This window comes from Lissotriton helveticus, chromosome 2_1 (assembly GCF_964261635.1).
Source record: "Lissotriton helveticus chromosome 2_1, aLisHel1.1, whole genome shotgun sequence".
NCBI lineage: Eukaryota > Metazoa > Chordata > Amphibia > Caudata > Salamandridae > Lissotriton > Lissotriton helveticus.
The window spans coordinates 1,637,013,472-1,637,033,379 of record NC_136059.1 but is presented as its reverse complement, the minus strand read 5'-3'; the positions used below and the strand labels follow the sequence as shown (position 1 = coordinate 1,637,033,379).

The window sequence follows — 19,908 nt, the reverse complement described above, 5'->3', positions numbered from 1 at the left end:
AAACTTGATAATATCTTTTGAGAAGTTCATGTTGAGCCTAGATTTAAAAATCAATTGTAGTAAAACCTTCTCCATGAACTGTGGCACAAGATCCAGAAAGCAGATGAAATGTATGTTTATAAATAATGTTCCTCTGGAAAACACTTCCACTTTTCCCTATCTTGGCATTTTGTTCCATGAATCTGGGGCTTGGACAAGTGCTGTAAAGGCCAGAACTCTTTTGTTCCTAAAAACAATAATGACCTTAAAGAATTTTATAAAAAAGTTGGGCAAGAAACCAATACGAGAAATTTTAACTATATACAATGCCATGTGTACATCAGTAGCTTTGTATGGCTCGGGCGTTTGGGGGTATTCGAACATAGAATCATTTCAATTAGCCGAAAATAAATTTATGAGGGATGTCCTGACAGTCCCACAAAGTGTGGCGACCTACATCAGTCATACTGAACTGGGACAACCTCATATATCAGATACAATTAGAACACAACCCATCCTCTTGTGGCATAGGGTATGGACAACAAATGAATGTGTCTTGAATCGGGCTAAAATTTGCAAATATTTCGGGCATGTTACTTCTCTCATATCTTTAGTAAGAATCTACAAGTAAGGGGCCCATAACTTAGCAAATGTGTTGCCTTTCATCTCTACGCTGAGCGATAGGCGCTCCATGGCTAAAAGTTGACAGAGCCGTGGATCCAGTCCTACGGCTCAGGTACGGTCGAGGCCCCCCATTGCTCTAAGATCTGTCTGCCCCTCAGTGACTTCAGCGGGAAGAACTTAGGATGGAGAAGACCCAGTAGTGTATACTCAGGATCCCATGGCAATGTAATCTGAAACGCTGCATCGATATCAGCAATGATCGCAGACCAGTATCGCACCAGCTTCGGACAGTGCCAGAGTAGGTGACCTAGGGTACCAGTTAGACCACAGCCCCGAGAGCAGAGATCTGACTTGGACTTGTCCCAGCAGTGAACGCGCACTGGTGTATAATACCAGTAAGTAACCACTTTATATGCAGATTCTGCTCCTGCTGTGTTGTAAGCAGTGTGATGTGCTCGGTAAAAAATGCGATCCCACTCTTAAGACGATAAGGGACTCCCTAGCTCAACCTCCCATCTTACTTGCGCTTTTGTGAGGTGCCCCTTCGGGTGCATAGTAATCATGGCGTAAAGTTCAGATATGAGTTTGTGATCATCCTTTTTACAAACCAGCCACTTTTCAAAGAAAGTCAGGGGACGGGATATGAGGGCAAAATTCTCAGCTCGCGTAACCCGGTGTGCAACTTTTTTGTAGTGGAAGGCATCAGAAAACGGTAAGTCGTAATCTTTACACAATTGGACAAAAGGGATCAAACCCTCAGTATCAAAAAGGGAACCCACTCTCTTGCAACCCTATTCCCTCCAGCAATGAAAAACCAGGGACGTTCGTCCCGGCTGAAAATCGGGATTGTCCACGATAGGGGACATGGGAGAAGGAAATGTAGTCCAACCTTTCGGGCCTGCTAGGCAATCCCACACCTTGAGGTAACCGGTGAAGAATACAGCCCAAATGCTCTATGCTTGCGTGGGAGCCACAATTCTCGCCATATGTTATGTGCGGCCACTGATTGGTCCATGAAGTTCCAGTGTTTACTGGATAGGGGCCTATTCCATTCAACAATGCAGCGGAGGCAAGCTGCTTGGTAGTAAGCGCCCACCAACTGGAAACCTAGCCCTCCCTGCGTCTTCAAGGAAGTAGTGTGTGCAAGCGAGAGGCGGGTTTTCTTACTTTCTCATATAAACTTATTGAGTAGCTCTTGCAATTTCATAATCGTACCCGGCGGTGGGGACAATGATAGCATTTTGAAAATGTAAAGGATGCGTGGGAGCACTGTTATCTTCGCCGCCGCAATTCTCCCGTACCATGCCAGCTTGAGGCGGGACCAGGCGGCCAGTGCCTTGGTCGTTTGCTCCAGCAACAAAGCGTAGTTGAGGGAGACCGTTTTAGCAATGGCCGAGGTTAGTCGGAGGCCCAGGTAAGTAATGTCTGTGGAAGCCAAGAGGAATGCAAAGTCTTGCCGTAAATCCAGAACCCCATTCTCTGCTATTGAAATATTGAGAATCTGTGACTTTGCGAAGTTAACCTTGAACGCCGCAACGTTTCCGAAAGCAGTAAGCTCCCTAGTCAGGGACTGCAACGTCAGCCGGGGTTGAGTAAGCGAAAGGATGAGGTCGTCAGCATACATACTAATTTTATGTACGTCTGCTTCACATTTGAGACCAACGATGTCAGGATTTGACCGGATCCACTGGGCGAATGGCTCCATATTGAGCGCAAAAAAAGTGGGGTTAAGGGACAGCCCTGACGCGATCCCCGGGCAATAGGAAAGAGGGCCGATTTACATCCGTTGACCCGCACCGAGGCCTTGGGAGCGGCGTATAAACAACGAACCCACCGAATAAAGTTATCACCGAAGCCATACGCGCGCATCACTGCGAACAAGTACTCCCAGTCAACGCGATCAAAGGCCTTCTCCGCGTCTATCGAGAGTAGGAGGGCCTGTGTGCGCGAGTGATGTACGAGGTCAATGAGATGCAACCGTCGTTTAGAGTTGTCACCACCTTGTCTAGTAGGTATAAAACTCGACTGGTCCGGGTCTACGATATCAGCCATAAGGGGGTTAAGGCTTGAAGCTAAAATGCCCGCAAACAACTTCACATCAATGTTAAGGAGCGAAATTGGCCGGTACGACCTGCATTCTTTGGGCTCTTTCCCGGGTTACTGGGTAACCGAAATCGCCGCTTCAGACATTGTAGGCGTCCTCTCCCCTCTTTAAATCACATGCCCATGTCCAAACTAAGCAAACGATTAATTTGCCTGGAAAGCCAACTAAAGATAGTAATGCAGAATATCAACAATATCACAAGAAACCTAGATCCATATCCGAATCCTGCCCTTCTCCCTCATCCTCCCCCTACTGGCAACAACACACTACACCTTGGAAGAGCTAAGCCTCAGCCAGCCAGCTGGATCACAACGCCTCTCAAGTACAAATCTCAGAGGCCTAAAAGAACCAGCACAACAATGTCTCGGAGCGAGGCGGAGGAGCTAGCCAAATCTTACAACCTGTTATTTTCCAAAATCAACCGATCATCTAAGATACAGGTTATTACTCAGCAACGAGCTGGACCAGGCCTCTAGCACACCTCATCAATATATCCACTGACCTTCGCGACTAAAGTTCCTAAGAACGGCAGTCAAACCAAATGCATACTCATGAACTGCAGGTCTGCAACTTAGCATGCAACAGAACTAGCAGAAGCCAACCTGAACAAAGACATTGGCATTGCATTCCTCACAGAAACATGGTTAAATTAATCCTCACAACCCATCAGGATTTTCAATCATCAAAAAAGACAGGAGAGAACGTCACGGCAGAGGCATTGCCATTAATCACTAGAACAACATCAACGTAAGGGTAACACACCTTCAACTACAACTCACTTGAATATCTCAGCACTACCATAAGGTTGAAACGTAACACAAATGTGATCTGTCATCTACTCTACGACCCACGTGGCAACACTCTCTCCTTGGTGAACACCTTGCAAATCTGATAACTCACTGCTCACTCTCATGTACCAATAACATCATCTTAGGGAACCTCACCCTTCACTGGAATGCCAAAAGCAATTCTTTAATCCACCTCCTAAATGACCTCTTAAGCAGTAAGAACCTCTCACAGCACTGTAAAGGTCAAACCCACAACCAAGACTCAACCCTGGATGCTATATTAGCTCAGGAAGAAACACTAACTATTGACAACATCCTACCTGTTGACTGGTCAGCTCATCAAGTTATTATATTCCATATCGACAAAGCATTCCACCACCTGACTCACATGTAAGATACCCTCCAAGGGGCGAAAAACATAAGACAAATTCCCCTAGTGGACCTCGAAGGAAGAATGGGATCATTTCTTCCCCCTTATGTTGATAACCTCTCAACAACTGAACTCACCCCCCACTACAACTCAATCATGTCCTCTTTACTGGACCAAGTAGCCCTTCTGGAACTGAAACAGGTGAGAAACACACAATCGAGAGCCTGGTTCAATAACGACCTAAACACTGAGCAAAGACAGCTCAGTACAGCAGAAAGACTTTGGCAATCAAATCCATTGACAGTCCACCTTGATCAACTCAGGCGAGTACGCAGAAACTACAAAAAGCACATCACAAAAGAAAAAAACACCTTCTTCCACACCGTTCAAGATTAGGCCAAAAACTTGCCCAAAGAACTTTTCAGTGTCCTCAAACAACCCTCCAACCCACCCTTAAAAAACCATCAGACCTCCAAAGAAAAGTCTGAGAACATCAACTTTTTCAATGACAAAATCGCGTACATTGGGAGCTCTCATTTAAAGAGCACATCTGTTAACCAATGAGAACCTTCCTACCAGAAAGGAATATATCAATCTCCCCATGGCCTCCCTATCATCTATTTCTCTTCTAGACTACAACAGGCTTTTCACAATTAGTAGAAGCTAGAAGATATTTAATCCACTCTCGGAGGTGGGCAGTTCTGCTCTGCTGTCTATGTCGAAACCATCCTCTCACCTGGCGGACCCCTCCCTGCCTCTCTGGCAAAAAATAACTCAACCACGCTCTAACCCACATCTGAACTAAGATTATAAACAGCTCCTTGCTGACTGGTGTGATGCCAGACTGCCTCAAGCTTGGTCAAGTCACACCACTACTAAAAAAACAAATGGGAACAGATCCGAACAACCTTAATTTCAGACCCGTCTCCAATCTCCCCTTCCTAGCCAAAACGCTAGAGAAATGTGTTCTCTCCCAAGTAAGCCAACACATAGACAACAGCAATTTCCTGAACCCTCATCAATCAGGCTTTAGAAGGGATGCAGCAGGGAAACGGCCATTCTGGACATAGTAGAAGACCTTCACAAATCCCTGGATACAGACCGATGCTGCCTGCTGATACTGTTAGACATATCAGGCGGCCTTCAACAAGGTCGGCCACAAACTTCTTCTAGATTCCCTCCAAAAAAGGATCTGCGCGGATGGGGTGGTCCTATGCTGGTTTACAGAACTGCTCTCAAATGGATAGAAATAATCAATTGGACCTCTGACGCAACAGCAATTACCCAGTGTGTCCCCCCCGATGCTCTGTTCTCATGGCTACACTCTTCAATATCTACATGGAGCCCCTCACTGTCATTCTCAATGAAGTATCTATATGAAGATGAAACTCTGCTTTATATGGAAATCTTCAGTTACAAGTTGAGGAGAGGATAAGGGCATTCAGCGCTCAATACGGTGTACAAATATTAATATGTAAATGCCAGTTTGTGAGGTGCTCAAAAAACTGGAGGGATGTCATCCCAGCATCCCTTAAACAAAGAGTATTAAACAATTGGCTCAAACCTCTAAGTACACCAATTGTGTACAAAAAACAGTAATGTGAGTCATCCAGACGTTGATATTTTTGCAGTTTTTTTTTAATTAGTACAGTCCTCAGCCTGCCAACATGTGTTTTGTCAGTGGGCAATTCGCCCCTCTACTTCGTTAGGGCTGGAAAGATTAAAAACTCAACTTACACAGACATCTTGTGTATATATTTGGAGCATTACACTCTGTGCCAATGTTAACCGATGCTTGCTAAATTTTACAGAGCACAGTAAGGGATGAAAACCCATGGTTCTCTTCATCATAAAAGACACACTTTCCATAATCAACATTTAACATAAAATGCACAGTTATTTTCATGTGACTCGTTACCTATTTCTTATATAGATTTGCTGTACAACCTGGAAGTTGTAATTTAGAGAACTGTAGTCGCTAAAAGGCTGGCAGCTTTAAAAAGGGCCGCACCACCATTCCATATGCAGTGCCTGCCTCTGTTGTTTACAAAATATATATATTTTTATGTGTTCAAATTGATTTTTTTAATTCTAATTCCTATCTTTAAAGTGTTTCAGCATAGTGTTGGATTGGCAGGAATAACTAAGCAGCTAGATACATGTTTTTATGAAGCTGTTACAAAGAGTTTGATGTATCCTATTTTCTGACATTTTGTACTTTTTTATGCCTTTCAGCAGTATCCTGCAACTAATCAGTTGTCGTCATCTTTAGGAGGATTGAGTCTTCAAAGTTCTCAACAGCCAGAATGCTTGAGACCAGTCAACCTTACTCAAGAGAGAAACATTCTGCCTATTTCTCCTCTTGAAGCACCTGTCCCCAACTTGAATCCTGATCTTAAGAAATTAAACTGCAGCTCTCAGTAGGTACCCTATTTTGTGATAGTAAAGTGGACAGCATATATTGGACAAAGAGGTGCATTGTTTGAATTTTCATAATGAATGTCAATTCAAATGATAGTAGAGATTCCATATGTTGAAGGAAAACTTACTTTGTAACCTTTTCTCTGCTAATGTTGGTAAGAGGACTGTATAATGCTATTCTATATATGTTTAAAGTGCAGCTTTCTGTGTAATGCTGTAAGAAAAAATTACTTTTTTCACTAAAGTCACCGCATTTGGAAGGCTTGGATGGCATATCTCACTGCAAATTAGTGTTTATCATCCTCCGATTTGGACTGTCTTTCTGTGTTATTGTCTAGCCGGCAGTAAGCTACCATTCTAGTTGCATGTATCACAACTTATGATTAGGCAATTAAATGTACAATCTACAATACATGTGGAATTCTTATTTCAAAATGACTTCTTTGTTAATGACATTATCTTCTAAATGTTTATCGAAAAGGCCATGTGTGATCAACATTTTTGTTACTGTACAGCACTGGTTTACAAAGGCTAGGTCCACAAAATGTGTCTTTAAATACTTAGGTGCCATTTTACGTGTTTCTCTAACTTACCTTGTTCGAATTCTATTTCTCCGTTTGCCTTGCTGACGTTCCACAAACTTTGCCAAATTTGTATTCATGTATTTATTTCAAAATTCATAAAACTGTGCTCCATGATCTTGTGGTATTTGAGTGTGTCATATAAAACTAGTTTTTACATACAGCAGATCATAACAAAAGAGCACTACATAGATTAGCCATAGGAAACGTTTAGCCAACTGAAATATAGGAGGACATAACAGAAGCGCAGATCTGCGCTTAGAGCTTGGTTTGAGTTCAGAAGAAAGTAATTTAGAAACTGGTGAAAAAGGAGGAGTTTTAAGGTACTTTCAGATTGTGATAAGATTGGGTTTCTCTCTGAAAACGAAGGGGAGGGGTAGAGAACTCGAGTTGGTAGTAGTAGCACCGGTGAAGGATTCTGTTAGGGTAATGTTGTTTTGAATTTGCATATTTTAAATTGAGAAGAATTTCTAATTCAGAGACTTCTCAGACCACCAGTAATTACGAGCAATTCTATCAGGTAAGAAGGGTTGGTGTTGTGGATATCTTTGTAAACCAAGCAGAAGAGTTTTAAGTGTTTCCTACAATGATGAGAGGCCAGTGGAGGTAGTGCAGTATGGGGGTGTAAACGCAGTTGCCTGATGTGGCAGCAAGCGCTGGCCACTAAATGTTGTACTAGTATGAGTTGTGCAGTGGATGACTGGAGGCAGTCTACAAGTATGGCATTCACAAAAGCAAGTTTAGAGAATGCCCACCCCAATGGATTTTACCATGGATGAGAGCGAAGGAGTGAAACTATTGTCCAGAAAAGAGAAAATGTGCACTTGCAAGAGGGTGTCGAAAGAAAGAACTGAGTTTTCTGGGGTTTTAAAATGAAGCAGCAGTGTAGGTAAGGAACATTTTTGTTTTAAAAATAAAATGCTGCAAAAATAAAATAAACCTCATCAATCTAACAACTCTTCACTTTTTATTTATGGACTTGTAAAGCACATCTGTCAATCCTAGGCAGCATGACGCTATAACATGGACACAAGAAGAGAAAACCAGAAGGAAAAGGACAGTAGACAGCAACAATTTGCATAAAAAAAAACTTTCCAGCTTCTTGTGAAAAAGAGTGCTGGATAGTCTATTGGAGGTCCGTTGTATGGCCTAGAAATCTAAAGGATCTTCTTGCACATCGTTTCTGCGTTTAGCAAGACATCTGGACTACGAAGCGGACCCTGATCTAAGGGATCCAGCCAGTGGGATTATAAACAGTAAAAGAGGAAAGCAGTTTAGGGCTTTTGTTGTCGAAGGCCCATGGAATCAAACAAAGCGGTTTAAAACACTTCTTAACCGTAAGCCATTGCAGGGGACTGCCTCGTGTCGGAAAAGCGATCATTCACCGAAAGACCGACTAAATTATACACTAAAATGTTTGAGTTCTTTGTACATTAGCAATCTGATAATTTGGTAGACCTACATTTAGGGCTTTTCTATAGACTATAAGTGAGAGTATAATGTTGCAAGGTAGAGGCGTGAGATGTTTCCTCAGGGTTTTCAGCAGAAGGAAGCAAATAATCCAAGTGATTTTTTTAACTTTTGTTTAAACCTGAGCCTTGAGTGAGACGACTTGGTCAATCTAGAAGGTAGGATTCTTCACTGTGGTAGCAAACAAGAGAGGGTTTCCCATGGAGGAAGGCTAAAGTGTCCGAGTCCAGACTCTCTTCAGTTATAAAAATTAAGGTTCTCAGATCACATAAGGAAGCTGGCTGCCATCCTATCAGCCGACAGATGCTCTGTGCTGGGTAGTTCATTATTGGATGATTCATTATTGAATGCAATGAGGAGTTGTGTGTCCTCAGAGTATGACAGTACCTGGAATCCAAAGCTCATAATCAACTCTGAGAGGCTGTACATGGATTTTTTAAATATGATGAGAGAGAGTGACCCTGCATCCCAGTGGCTAGTCTTTAGAGCGAAAAGGGAACAAGGCTTCAGTTTTGAGCAGCCTGTCAGGAAAGAGATGAGCCAGACCTGAGCTCTCTCAGTCAGATGGGCTCTACCAACCCATCTATGGTCGAGAAGACTGGAATGGGTAAATGCATCAAAGACCAACTGCACACGGGGCAAATAGCAAGAGGCCGGCAGGGGAGGCAGAGATCATCAGAGTATTGAAAGAAGTCAAGAGCTACTACCAAAGTTGTCTCACTACCTAAAGCTAGAGTCCAGTCCAGAAAGCCCATGCTTTCAAAATCTTGCAATACACTTAGCAAGAAAGAGACCTATGAGTTTGCTGAAGGATAGAAGAAGAAGAGTGATGGGCCTTTAGTTATTTCTGTCCCTTGGACCTTGGCATCCACTTTTTTATTAAAACAATAAAAACCCAGCACCTGCTTTAAATCAAGAGAACTTTGATGGCCTGGTCGAGAGCTGGTGTTGAAAACTGGGGCCAGTAGTTTTAAGATGACAGGGAGGGAAGGATTATCAAGAAAGCCAGATTTAAGTTTGTTTATGATTACAAGGACTTCAGATTGGGATACAGCAGAAGCTTTCAGATGTTAGTCAATGGGAGTACCTCTTAGCTAATCTCCTCTTTTCATAACTTGTATATATATATTTACATATCTGAAGAAAGCGTCGGTGTTCCGTGAAACAAATGAGCCATGGTAGTAGTGGTTTTACAGTTTATTTTAGGGCACAGTTTTTTTGTGTGCAGAAAACGTAGAGGAAACAACCACCCCTACTGTGAATAAGACCCATGAGGAGTTGAGATGTTTTTTGTCCTCTGCCTTTTCTGCAGTAAAATGGACTGTGAAGCCACTTCTGGCGTGACTCATTTGTGATATGGAAAGCTTTTATTATCTTTATAGGGGGCTCTGGACTGCCTGTTACAAGTCCCAGTTTTCAAGCAGGAAGCTCTGCATCCAACTCATAGAGCTAGAATGTCTGTCTGTCTGTCTATCTGTCTGTCTGTCTATCTGTTAAATGGATGTTAATTAGGTGAAAATGTCAGTTAAAACATAGTTTTTTTTAACTGATTTTATTTATCAACTGACAATATGAAGCAGCGCTCTATAACCCAGAGACGTCTGCACGATCAAGATTCAGCATTATGACTTTGATTTTTCACAAGGGAATGCAAGGAGAAAATAAGAGCAATACAGATGAAATATGTCAAATGAACCCCCCCCAACTCCCCTCTCCCCCCATCGCAACTAACAGCCTTGTAGATAACAGCCTAGCTCTACTTTATGCTCCATTACCACGAGCCCCAGGAACTGAAATACTAAAGAACAACGTCCTGCACCAGCGAGGAATCATCAATCCGTGCCCCATTGCAGCAACCAGCTCAAGTAGCAGGCCTGATAGTCTGCCCAACGCGTCCACACTGTAAAGTGCTTCTGTGGGCACCCTCTTGCAATGAAAATGGGAAGTTCCAGACCCATGCAGAAGTCCAGTCCCTTCTTCCATGTTGCTTTCCATGCCCTAGCAATATCCCTTTTAGCTAAGGTAAACCCCAACAGCATAAGATGACATTTATAGACATTGCCCACTGTTCCATCCATAACATGTAAAAGCACCAGTTTCGGCGAATGGGGCAAGTCCCAGCCCAGCACTTCAGAGAGACAAGTCGCCACCCCTTTCCAAGACCGTGACAAAGAGAGACAGTACCAAACCGTGTGCATCACGGTCCCCTCCTCCCGCTCGCATCTACGACATAGAGGGGAGTCCACCAAACCCGCCCTCCACAGCCGGACCCGCGTAAAATAGACTCGGCACAAATATTCAAGCTGAACCAGGCGCAGCCATCCGGAGGGAGGCTAGGGCCTCGGTCCAGTCCCCTTCATACAAGAAGGGCCCCCCCAATACTGATATAGGGCCACAGACATGGGAAAAAAAGCAAACCAAACACAGATAACGTCTACCCAGCAGGATTAATAAAGCTGGCTCACTAAGAGTCCATTAGGATATATTTAGCAAAATTGAGCTCACCATATTCTAGGACCAAAACACAGAATCAGCCGTGCGGCAGTCATAGACACAACATATTTTTATTTTCATTTTATTTATTTTTTGTATTTAAATTGAGAATCACTGTTATCATTTTTTGCTTTACACGAACACAATTAAAAAGTAATATCTAATACACAATAGAATTTCATAAAATCTCTAACCTAGCCCCTGGTACCACGCTCCTCACACATTCAGTCAATCATTCAGTCAAAGAACACATACACTCAAACACCAAGCTAAACACTCATCCAACATCCTCTATGTAGTTCCAGAGTGACAAGTGAAACCGGTCCTGTAGGGTCTTCTCAGCACAACACTGGAGACCCCAGTTTGTAGAGGCAGGACGGGAGATAATAACGCCAACGCGCGTTTCGGTGCCCGGCCAGATCTACTGCCGCACCTTCATCAGGGCATTCACACGAGGACAGTGGGGAGGGGCAAAAGATAATACGCAACGGCCAATCTGTGATGGACAAAAGAACAACCAATTACAAAATTGATCATATTTGAACAAAATTTCATTACACAGTTATAGTTACTTCTTATCACATATATATTCTCTACTGCATTTCCATCAATATCTTTAAAGGACAAGATATAACAAAGTATTGTTCATCATTTGTATTGATATGACAATCCCTATATGTCCATTTGGTCATATATGAAATGAGCTCAAAATTGCACAAAGTGATAGAGGTAAATAGATCATTAAGATATCGCCCGAAGGTCAAACTCAGGAACACCCAACTAACACCGCAACATTCATTCTTCTTTCAAGGCCCAATTCTGGCATATTCAGAGGACCTGCATAAACTAGGGGGGGAGGAAGCCACCCACGGGTTCCTTCAAAGTTCAGTGGATCTAACCCCCAGAGCAATATCTCACATTCATCATTCACGCTCATCCAGTACAAAAAATAAATAAAATGAAAATAAAAATATGTTGTGTCTATGACTGCCGCACGGCTGATTCTGTGTTTTGGTCCTAGAATATGGTGAGCTCAATTTTGCTAAATATACCCTTCATCAAGTGGACCTACATCATCTTCCCAGTCCCCTCTGAGCTTCAGTAGTGTGGGGGAGTTGTGAGTCACCAGGGTTTGGTAAATCTTAGGAATTTCATGATCTTGGAGGTCCCCCATAAACCCCTTCGCTACTATTGGGCTAAACTCTGCCAATGACTCCAGGCCCTCTAAGCTAGGGGAAAGGGCGTGCCGAAACTGTAAACATTTATAGAATTGGGTTTTTGGCATCTGAAAATTACTCTGTAGGTCTTGAAAGGATCCGGGGTCACCCCCGCATGACATCCCCCCAGGGTAGAGATATCAATGTTGTCCCATCCACGGAACTCTGACAGCATAGCTAATTGAGGCAGGCGACCATTGTTCCATAGGGGGGGTCTCCCGTGTCAGTGTATTCCACCACCCCATCCTCCTCAAGGCTTGTCGCCAGAGTTGAAAGACCACTTGTGTTGCCAGCGGCAGACATCTATGCACTGGTGCAGAATACAGAATCATATGGAGAGATCCTCTATAAGGTGCTGCTTCACAGCATATGCAGGGTCATCTCTATTTCCATACCACCACTCATTCAATACAAGCAAGTGCGAGGCCATGTAATACAATAAAACATACAGTTTTAAACGAAAAAAAAAACACTTAAATACACCAGTTATAGTTATCTCAAGTAATTATAATTCATACAGTAAAAAAACGATAACTCACACCTCTCTATACAGAGTTGTCCTTAATGGTCATTTCAAATGTTGAACTGATGTTACCAATGATGTCATAGAACATGTCATGAGTGATGTAATGTGGAAAGCAATTAGCAGTGCAGGGCGAGGGCACAATGTACTTTACTGCACAAATTATTGGAGCACGACAGCTTTGCCAAATTTGCCGTAATGCCGTTCAGACGTTTTTGCACTATTACGTTTTGAAAAACAAATCCTAGGAAAATGCATGGGGATTTTGCATTTTGGGGCTCCCCCCTTTTTCTCAGCCCCCACTAGACAGATCCCACTCAAAGCCTTCCAGCCGAAACAAAGAAAAAAAAGTTTTGTGAAGATTTATCAAATGGTGCCAGAGTATTAGCAAGCCAAAAAATGCTTTTCCTATTTAATTGCACACCTAACTATAACTACTCAGTGTCTACTGCCACTGGGTAAAGAGAAAACAAATCTTTCCCCTGTACCCCCCCCTCCCCCCCGCCCCCCCCGCCCCCACCCACACAGGCAAATAAATCTCCCCCAGCCTCCCGACTCCCAGCATTCACCCTGCCTCTTGGCGGGTGCATCTAGCTAGATTTTCTTTATTTTAAAAAAGTTTTGGGCCAAGACACTCAATACTCCCATACTGCAGTCAAAAATTCTTGTGACTGGGTTAGGGAGAAATTTCCCTTTCCCACATGTCAAATATCCTTCTCAGGTATCGAAGATAAATGTCTTGTCAAGGTTAGTGGCCTCCTCTTTTGAGCGAGTGTATTGCGCAGACTAGAAAATTGTAATCTGTATGGCCATGTCTGAACTGGGGTGGCGTGGTGAGCAAAGAAAACATGGATTTAGGCCCAGATCTCTGTACTGGGGTGAATGGGTGACCTTGTTCTGCATTCTGTCCATCAACTGTTGTTTTTGCATTAGAAATGTGTAATCTGTAAGGCACCTTTCCTAGTAGTCATTACTTCTGCCAAAATACTCCTCAAGCTTCAGGATGTCTTGCTATTACCTACAGTTTTTATAAAAATTGATGAAAATCACTTAGTGTTCACTCTTAAGGTGATGTTGGATTTTCATTCTGACCAGGTGGTCCCTCTTCTGGTCTCTTTTTGAACAGGCCTCAAATGCAGCTGCTTGGTTGTACTAGATTTTAAAATGCACTTTGTGACTACATTGACTGAACTCAGACATTCTCATCAACTAACCATATGCTTGCGGTCACTTACAAGCAAGTGGAGGCTAGCCAGTAGCAAAATGAGATGGGTGATGGATTGCATTAAGCATGTGTACCACAAAGTCAAAGTAAAACTACATTAAAGGTTGCAGTTCTTTCAGGACAAGGCAAAATTGTGGCACAGGCATTTTTTGTAACACATATGCTTTTGACTGTGTTATTTCAAAGCAGCTATATTGAGATCCTAGAGAGTCTTCAAGCAGTCTTGTCTGGGTGTCGACATTTAGTCCGATGTGCAAGTCGGATAAACCAATCTTGAAAAATGAATTTCTTTTCATGTGTCTGTTGGACCCGGCCTCATGGCGTGGTCCTACCCCTCCCGCATGGCGGGCTCCAGACGACATCAGCCCTCCTCCGGACCTCGGGCGGCCCATTCTGCCCGACCCTGCACGCCCCAACACCACCGATCCGGCTACCATCCCGGACCCCCATCATCGGCCTGGCCCCAGCGTAGGCCCCTCACGACCTAAGCACGAGGCCGTGCCCGACTCCATCTTGGGCCCACCACGTCACGACCGCGTGGCCTCGGCCCCAGCCTCGGCCCCAGCGAAGCCCAGACATCGAGGCACCAAGATCCACCCAGGTGGTCGAGTGGCCACTCGACAGATCCGGAGGGAGGGGAGTTTCGATGGCCCTCCAGCCGTCCCCGGACGCCCGATATCGATCGCCCTCCGGCCTCCCTGGGCGCTGGCTCCACCCCCCTGCTGGGTGTCTGGACACCATCATCTCGGCCCCTCTGGCCCCCAGGCGCGAGGGTCCGGACTTCAAAGACCTCCAGACCTATATCTGGGCCAGCCCTGGATCAGGTCTTCAGTTGTATCCTGGACTGGAAGCCCTGCTGACGCTGTCACGGCCGACACCAGACGAACTCATCCTTCCTGTAACCGACGTCCATCCGAGAGCCTGCTGGCGCTGCCGCGGCCTACCTTGCTGAGACATCTGAGAGCCTGCTGGCGCTGCCGTGGCCTACCTTGCTGAAACGTCCGAGAGCCTGCTGGCGCTGCCGCGGCCTACTTTGCTGAAACCTCCGAGAGCCTGCTGGCGCTGCCGCGGCCTACCTTGCTGAACCATCTAAGAGCCTGCTGGCGCTGCCGCGGCCTACCTTGCTGAACCATCTGTTAGCCTGCTGGCGCTGCCGCGGCTCGACCTCTCGGAACCCCCCGGCTCGAGGATTGAGAGCTGTGCGTAGGGTATCCCGTCCTCCGCCCAGAGTAAGACTGTCCCGCTACCTTACCCCCCTTTACGAGACTTTACAGATCCCTCGATCTGCTTGTACATACTACCAAAAACTCGCAACCTTTTACTAGCTATAAAAGCTTAAGAACTTGACCTCTTGTGTGGTGTCCATCTGTAGTGTGGTGATTACTCTGCTGTACGATCCTAGGAGGGGACCCTCCTGCAGGAGGCCTCTCAGTAAACGCTCGGCTACTTCCGGACGGAGGGGTGGTCAGTCAGACATCTTCTGCCTCCCCCGGGTCGCCTTTCTAACAGTGTCTCCCAGTTATTTTTTGATTTCTGTTCAATTTACATGGTTTGGGAATCTGTAAAAGATCCATTATTGTTTTTTACTTCTTTATATTGTTTTTGAAACACAACTTGTATGCACACCAAAAACGCTACAGGGCATTGCGCCATAAATGCACAAGGTGTTACAAATTTCAAGTTGGACATAACAAGAAACCTAAGTGCATGGAAGGACCAAATGTCTCATAAAGGAAAGAATCCCTAGAAGTAAGTCATCCATTTGGCCCATATTCCATTGTACTTCCCCAGGCATCCTTTGCTTGCATATATAGTCTATTCTGCCAGAGTACAGTAGTTCATACCACAAAGCCGTTTGGACATCAAAGGGGTGTTAGTGGCTCTTCTGTATCTCGCAGTATTGCGTCTGGCGATGAAACCCACATGTAATAACAATTTGTCTGCTTCCAATCCATCCCAGACATTGGTTATAACCAGCAAAGCGCATTTGGCATCCAAACACAGAAGCCCATGACATCCTGTATTGTGGAGTGGACCAGTGCCCTATAAGCCTGGATCTTAGAACATGTCCAAACCATGTGAAAGAAGGTCCCAGTCTCCTTTTCGTACATAGTGCACAATGCAGTAGGAGATCTACCCATTTTGTACATACTGTTTGGGGTGTAATAGATCCTAAGAAAATATATCAAGCGTAATATCGCTGAAATCGCCAGTTCCGTGGCGCCCATATTTGCCGGAATCCAGTCATCAGCCAATTCACCCAAGTTAGGTACTCATTCTATCTATTAAGGACTGGAGTGGATCCCGGTAGTTCACCACCAAGACCCTATAGAAACTTGAAATATCCTTCTTTTCCATACGTGCCAGGATCCATTTGGCCTCTATAGGATTAATATTGGGAAGATGGTATCGGGCATCTTTATGCAAATCAAACTCTAAGCTCAAATCTGCATAAGACTTGATGTGTGGACACCCATTCATCTCCCAATGTGAAAATCTCAATTTTATGTAAAGAGGATCCATGTACCGGGCCACGGTGGTGTCTGTTGTTATCCAGGACATCTGCCTCAGAGACCTGTAGCAACACTTCACCAGCAAAGCAGGCTACCGGAGGGAAAGAGAGGGATTTCGGCCATATGCATGTGCCAGTACTCACTGACCCTCAAGACAACTAAATTCAAGTCGAATGGCAGGGTCGTCTCTATGCCCAAACTCCCAGTCACTCGCAGGGATCATCTCTGCTGCAGAATAGTAAAGTTGAATATCAGTTATCTCTAAACCCCTGCCTTGCGGTGATTGAACACTTTTATTAACAGCCACACGTGACAGCCCTACCCACCCAAAGATAAGCGGAAAAAGGAAACTGAAGACTTTTAAAGAATGAAGTGGGTATGGAGCATGTATGGGTTTGTTAAATTTACAACAGTTGCGGCAGTGATATCATTTTATACCGTGATTTTTTTGCCCTTTATTGAAATGGGAAGTTCACTTCACATCGTCAATTGGTTCTTTAACTTCCCCAACAAAGATCATATTCAGGTGGGTTTGTGGATGTCCAAGTATTTAAAGGGACCATGAGAGCCTCGTAGGGGGAAACTCGTAGCCTCAGGTTCCTCAGGCTTAGTAGAATCAACATTGATTTTTATGCTAGGTGACCTTAAGGTGAGGGACATCCCCTTAAAACCCCTAGGATCTGCATGATGCTGGGAAACAACAACCTTGACTTCTGGAAGTAGATAAGTAAATCATCGGCATACAGGACTATACGATCCTCGATAGCACTGCCCTGGTCAGTACGCATCTTGACGAGTCCACGTCGCCAACGGTTCCATGACCAGAGCAAATAGGAGAGGGGAGAGTGTACAGCACAGTCTCGTCCCCCTCTGTATTGAGAAGGGCCAGAACAAAACTCCATTTATTCTTACTCTAGCCCAATGTAAAGAGCTATATAGTTAGAACCGAAGTTCATTTTGCCAAGGACTTGGTAGAAAAATTAAAGGATTAAAGAAAGAGAAGTTACCTGTAAGTGGAGGTCTCCAAAATTGGCCAATTGTATACATTCATATGTGACCACCATTTTTTCCATATAGATAACTAGTAATCAGATATCAAAGTAATCCTCTAATAGTAGAAGTGTGTTGCACCAGCAATAAATAACACCGCCAGTCATGGAGATTTTCTTTCCACTATGGACTTACAGATGCTTGCTGTTATACCAATTTAAGGGAAATATTCAAGATTTCAATGCAAGATCCATTCATAAGTTATACAAGGTCCTCCTGACAGGGGCTATAAGGTTAATCTCCATGCTGTATCCTCCTATGAGGAGTACAAACAATCTAACTCACAGTTGTTGCATCCCCATCCAGAGAATTGTGGAAAGTTGTCTCTTCTATGTCCATTCTGGGTGCAGAAGCTGCAAAAATTTATATTTCTTCTTCAGAGTAGACTACATTTCCCAATATAACTCATTCTTAGAGTGAGAGCAACGCAATCACTGTGGGGCAACATGGCTTCTTTCTGACACCTCTTGTTTCACATGAGAGAGCTACTGGAATGCTTCAGTGACAACTGGTTGCACTGCTAATCAGAACCAAAATCACGAAGGGTCAGCTGTTTTGTAAATATGAGTTGGCATTGACTATCATACTGGATGCTTATTGACTGCAGGCAGTGGAGAGAGACCACCTTAATGAAAAGTGCACTACAGCCATCTTTGTTGGCAGTAGAGAAAACATTATCTCTTGAGTAGTCCATCTTTCTCTTGAAGTCTTCTTACTTCTTGACTCATTTGTACCACATCAGAAAGATAATGCAACAATATCGAATATCAGGCTACATGGAGGAACAGTATTATCTGCCCTATTTGGGGAATCCTGACTCTCTGGAACTGGCTCTGAAATGAGGACTTTGTGGCACATCCTCCAGTAGGAAAAAGTACCACAGCTGAACCCCTAATCAGTGTGCTCTAGCATAGAACATGAAGGGGTTCTGAGGTTAAACTTTTATTGTCACAGTCTTTGAGATGTTGAGATTTCCAGAAGTTCACTTCTTTGCTACAGATAACTCTGCAAAACGCTCAGAACTTACAGCCAGGTTTCTATGAAATACAGGGACAGGTTCTTCGTGAAAGAAATTTCTTGACCGCTTTCATTTCATTCTTCTGTTGTCCAGCGTCGTCATATAGAAATAAAATAAAAAAAAATATTCTCAAAGCAGGTTGATTCTGACCATATCCATTTGACTATTGCAGTAATATTATCTAGACCTTCTACAACTATAATACCACTCATATTGGAGCTTGCTTTGCTGACAGAATCTCTCTTCCAGTATACTGGGAAATGGTTCCATCCACCCAGACTCCTTTAAGATTTTCAGCCTGGCATATGAAGTCCTTCAATATGTGCAACAAGTTCTTCCAGATTTCAGGTAGATTCTGAAGTCGGAGAAGAAAGTTTTCACCAGAAAGTACAATGCCCCCAAGTGGAAGAGGTTTTAGAGCTGGTGGTACACAAAGAATCCAGCGCCTTTACCGATGTCTGGAAGAAGAAATTATATGCTGAATGTAATAGACAAGTCATTAGCATTTTTCTTTTCAAGTACATTTGTTATTTACTGCTGTTTATAGGAAGCACCTTTAAATCTTCATTTTCCTACTATATCTGTCATTATAAATGTTTAGAATACTTTAATAGGGATTTTTGTGCTGGATACTTCTTTCTGAGGATTCCTCTCCTCATCAATATCCTGCAGGCGCTACACTGGCTTTGAAAGCTCTTTTACCAGTGATAGGTCTCAACGCCATCTGCTGGCATCATGCAACTTCAGTCGCCCATCCAGTATGTAATCACTCTGGGACATTTAGATCACCTGTCAGCATTCTGGCTTAAGTTTCTGGTGCTTCTCTAGCCTTCTCCCATCCAGTCATGCAAAGAGTGATGCAGAGAGAATTAATGACAGCAACTAATACAGATATGAAACGTTTGTATATAAAGGGATCTTAATAATGACAGCACTAATTCATCAAGGGAGGGGGAGGGTGGTGGGCATATGGCCTAAAGATATGGTATACACTAAAAACATAATTATATAAAAGTAAGTAACTTTTTCTTCCTGCCATTAGGAGACCGACCAGCTCCAGTATGTAATCATAGTGCTGTGCACACTTAATTGATGTGGTATTTTTAAAACCTACGCAGAAATCTGTTTCAACACACATGTTTTTGACACATCTTGATAGCTGTAACCTCGGGTAGAAAGACTAGTGAAATCTAGGCTGATTCTATTGAATTTTCTTAGCAAACCAGGTTCACAATCATTTTTGTCTTTTTGTACTTAAGGTTAATTCGGACATTAATTTGTACCGGACTGTAAGTTTTGCTGTTCTTTTTCAAAATTTAGAGCGATACTTGCATACGTTGCTTAGAGGCAAGCTAATCTGTGAAATTTAAATTATTATTTAAGGCCTGTTCATTCTCAGTGGCTTTTGTGTTGAACAGAGCTTCGCCAGATAGATTATTTCTTGCTTAAGTAGATCTTAACAAAACACTAACCATCTTTTTCTGGGAAACCCTGTAGCTTACTCTACTAGATGGAAAATACTATTACAGATT

The 19,908-nt window shown here is 43.6% G+C and overlaps 1 protein-coding gene across 3 annotated transcripts in view; it reads left to right on the top strand.

The window, feature by feature from the left end:
• The window catches only part of SEC24B (SEC24 homolog B, COPII component), a 722,844-nt gene that overhangs the window by 162,190 nt on the left and 540,746 nt on the right, over nucleotides 1-19,908 (top strand). For 2 of the 3 annotated variants that reach the window (XM_078676585.1, XM_078676583.1), the window contains one exon: nucleotides 6,101-6,285. In XM_078676585.1, the coding sequence (XP_078532711.1) occupies nucleotides 6,101-6,285 (185 nt within the window). The remainder of the gene's footprint in view (nucleotides 1-6,100; nucleotides 6,286-19,908) is intronic. The other variant, XM_078676584.1, reaches the window with a different exon arrangement.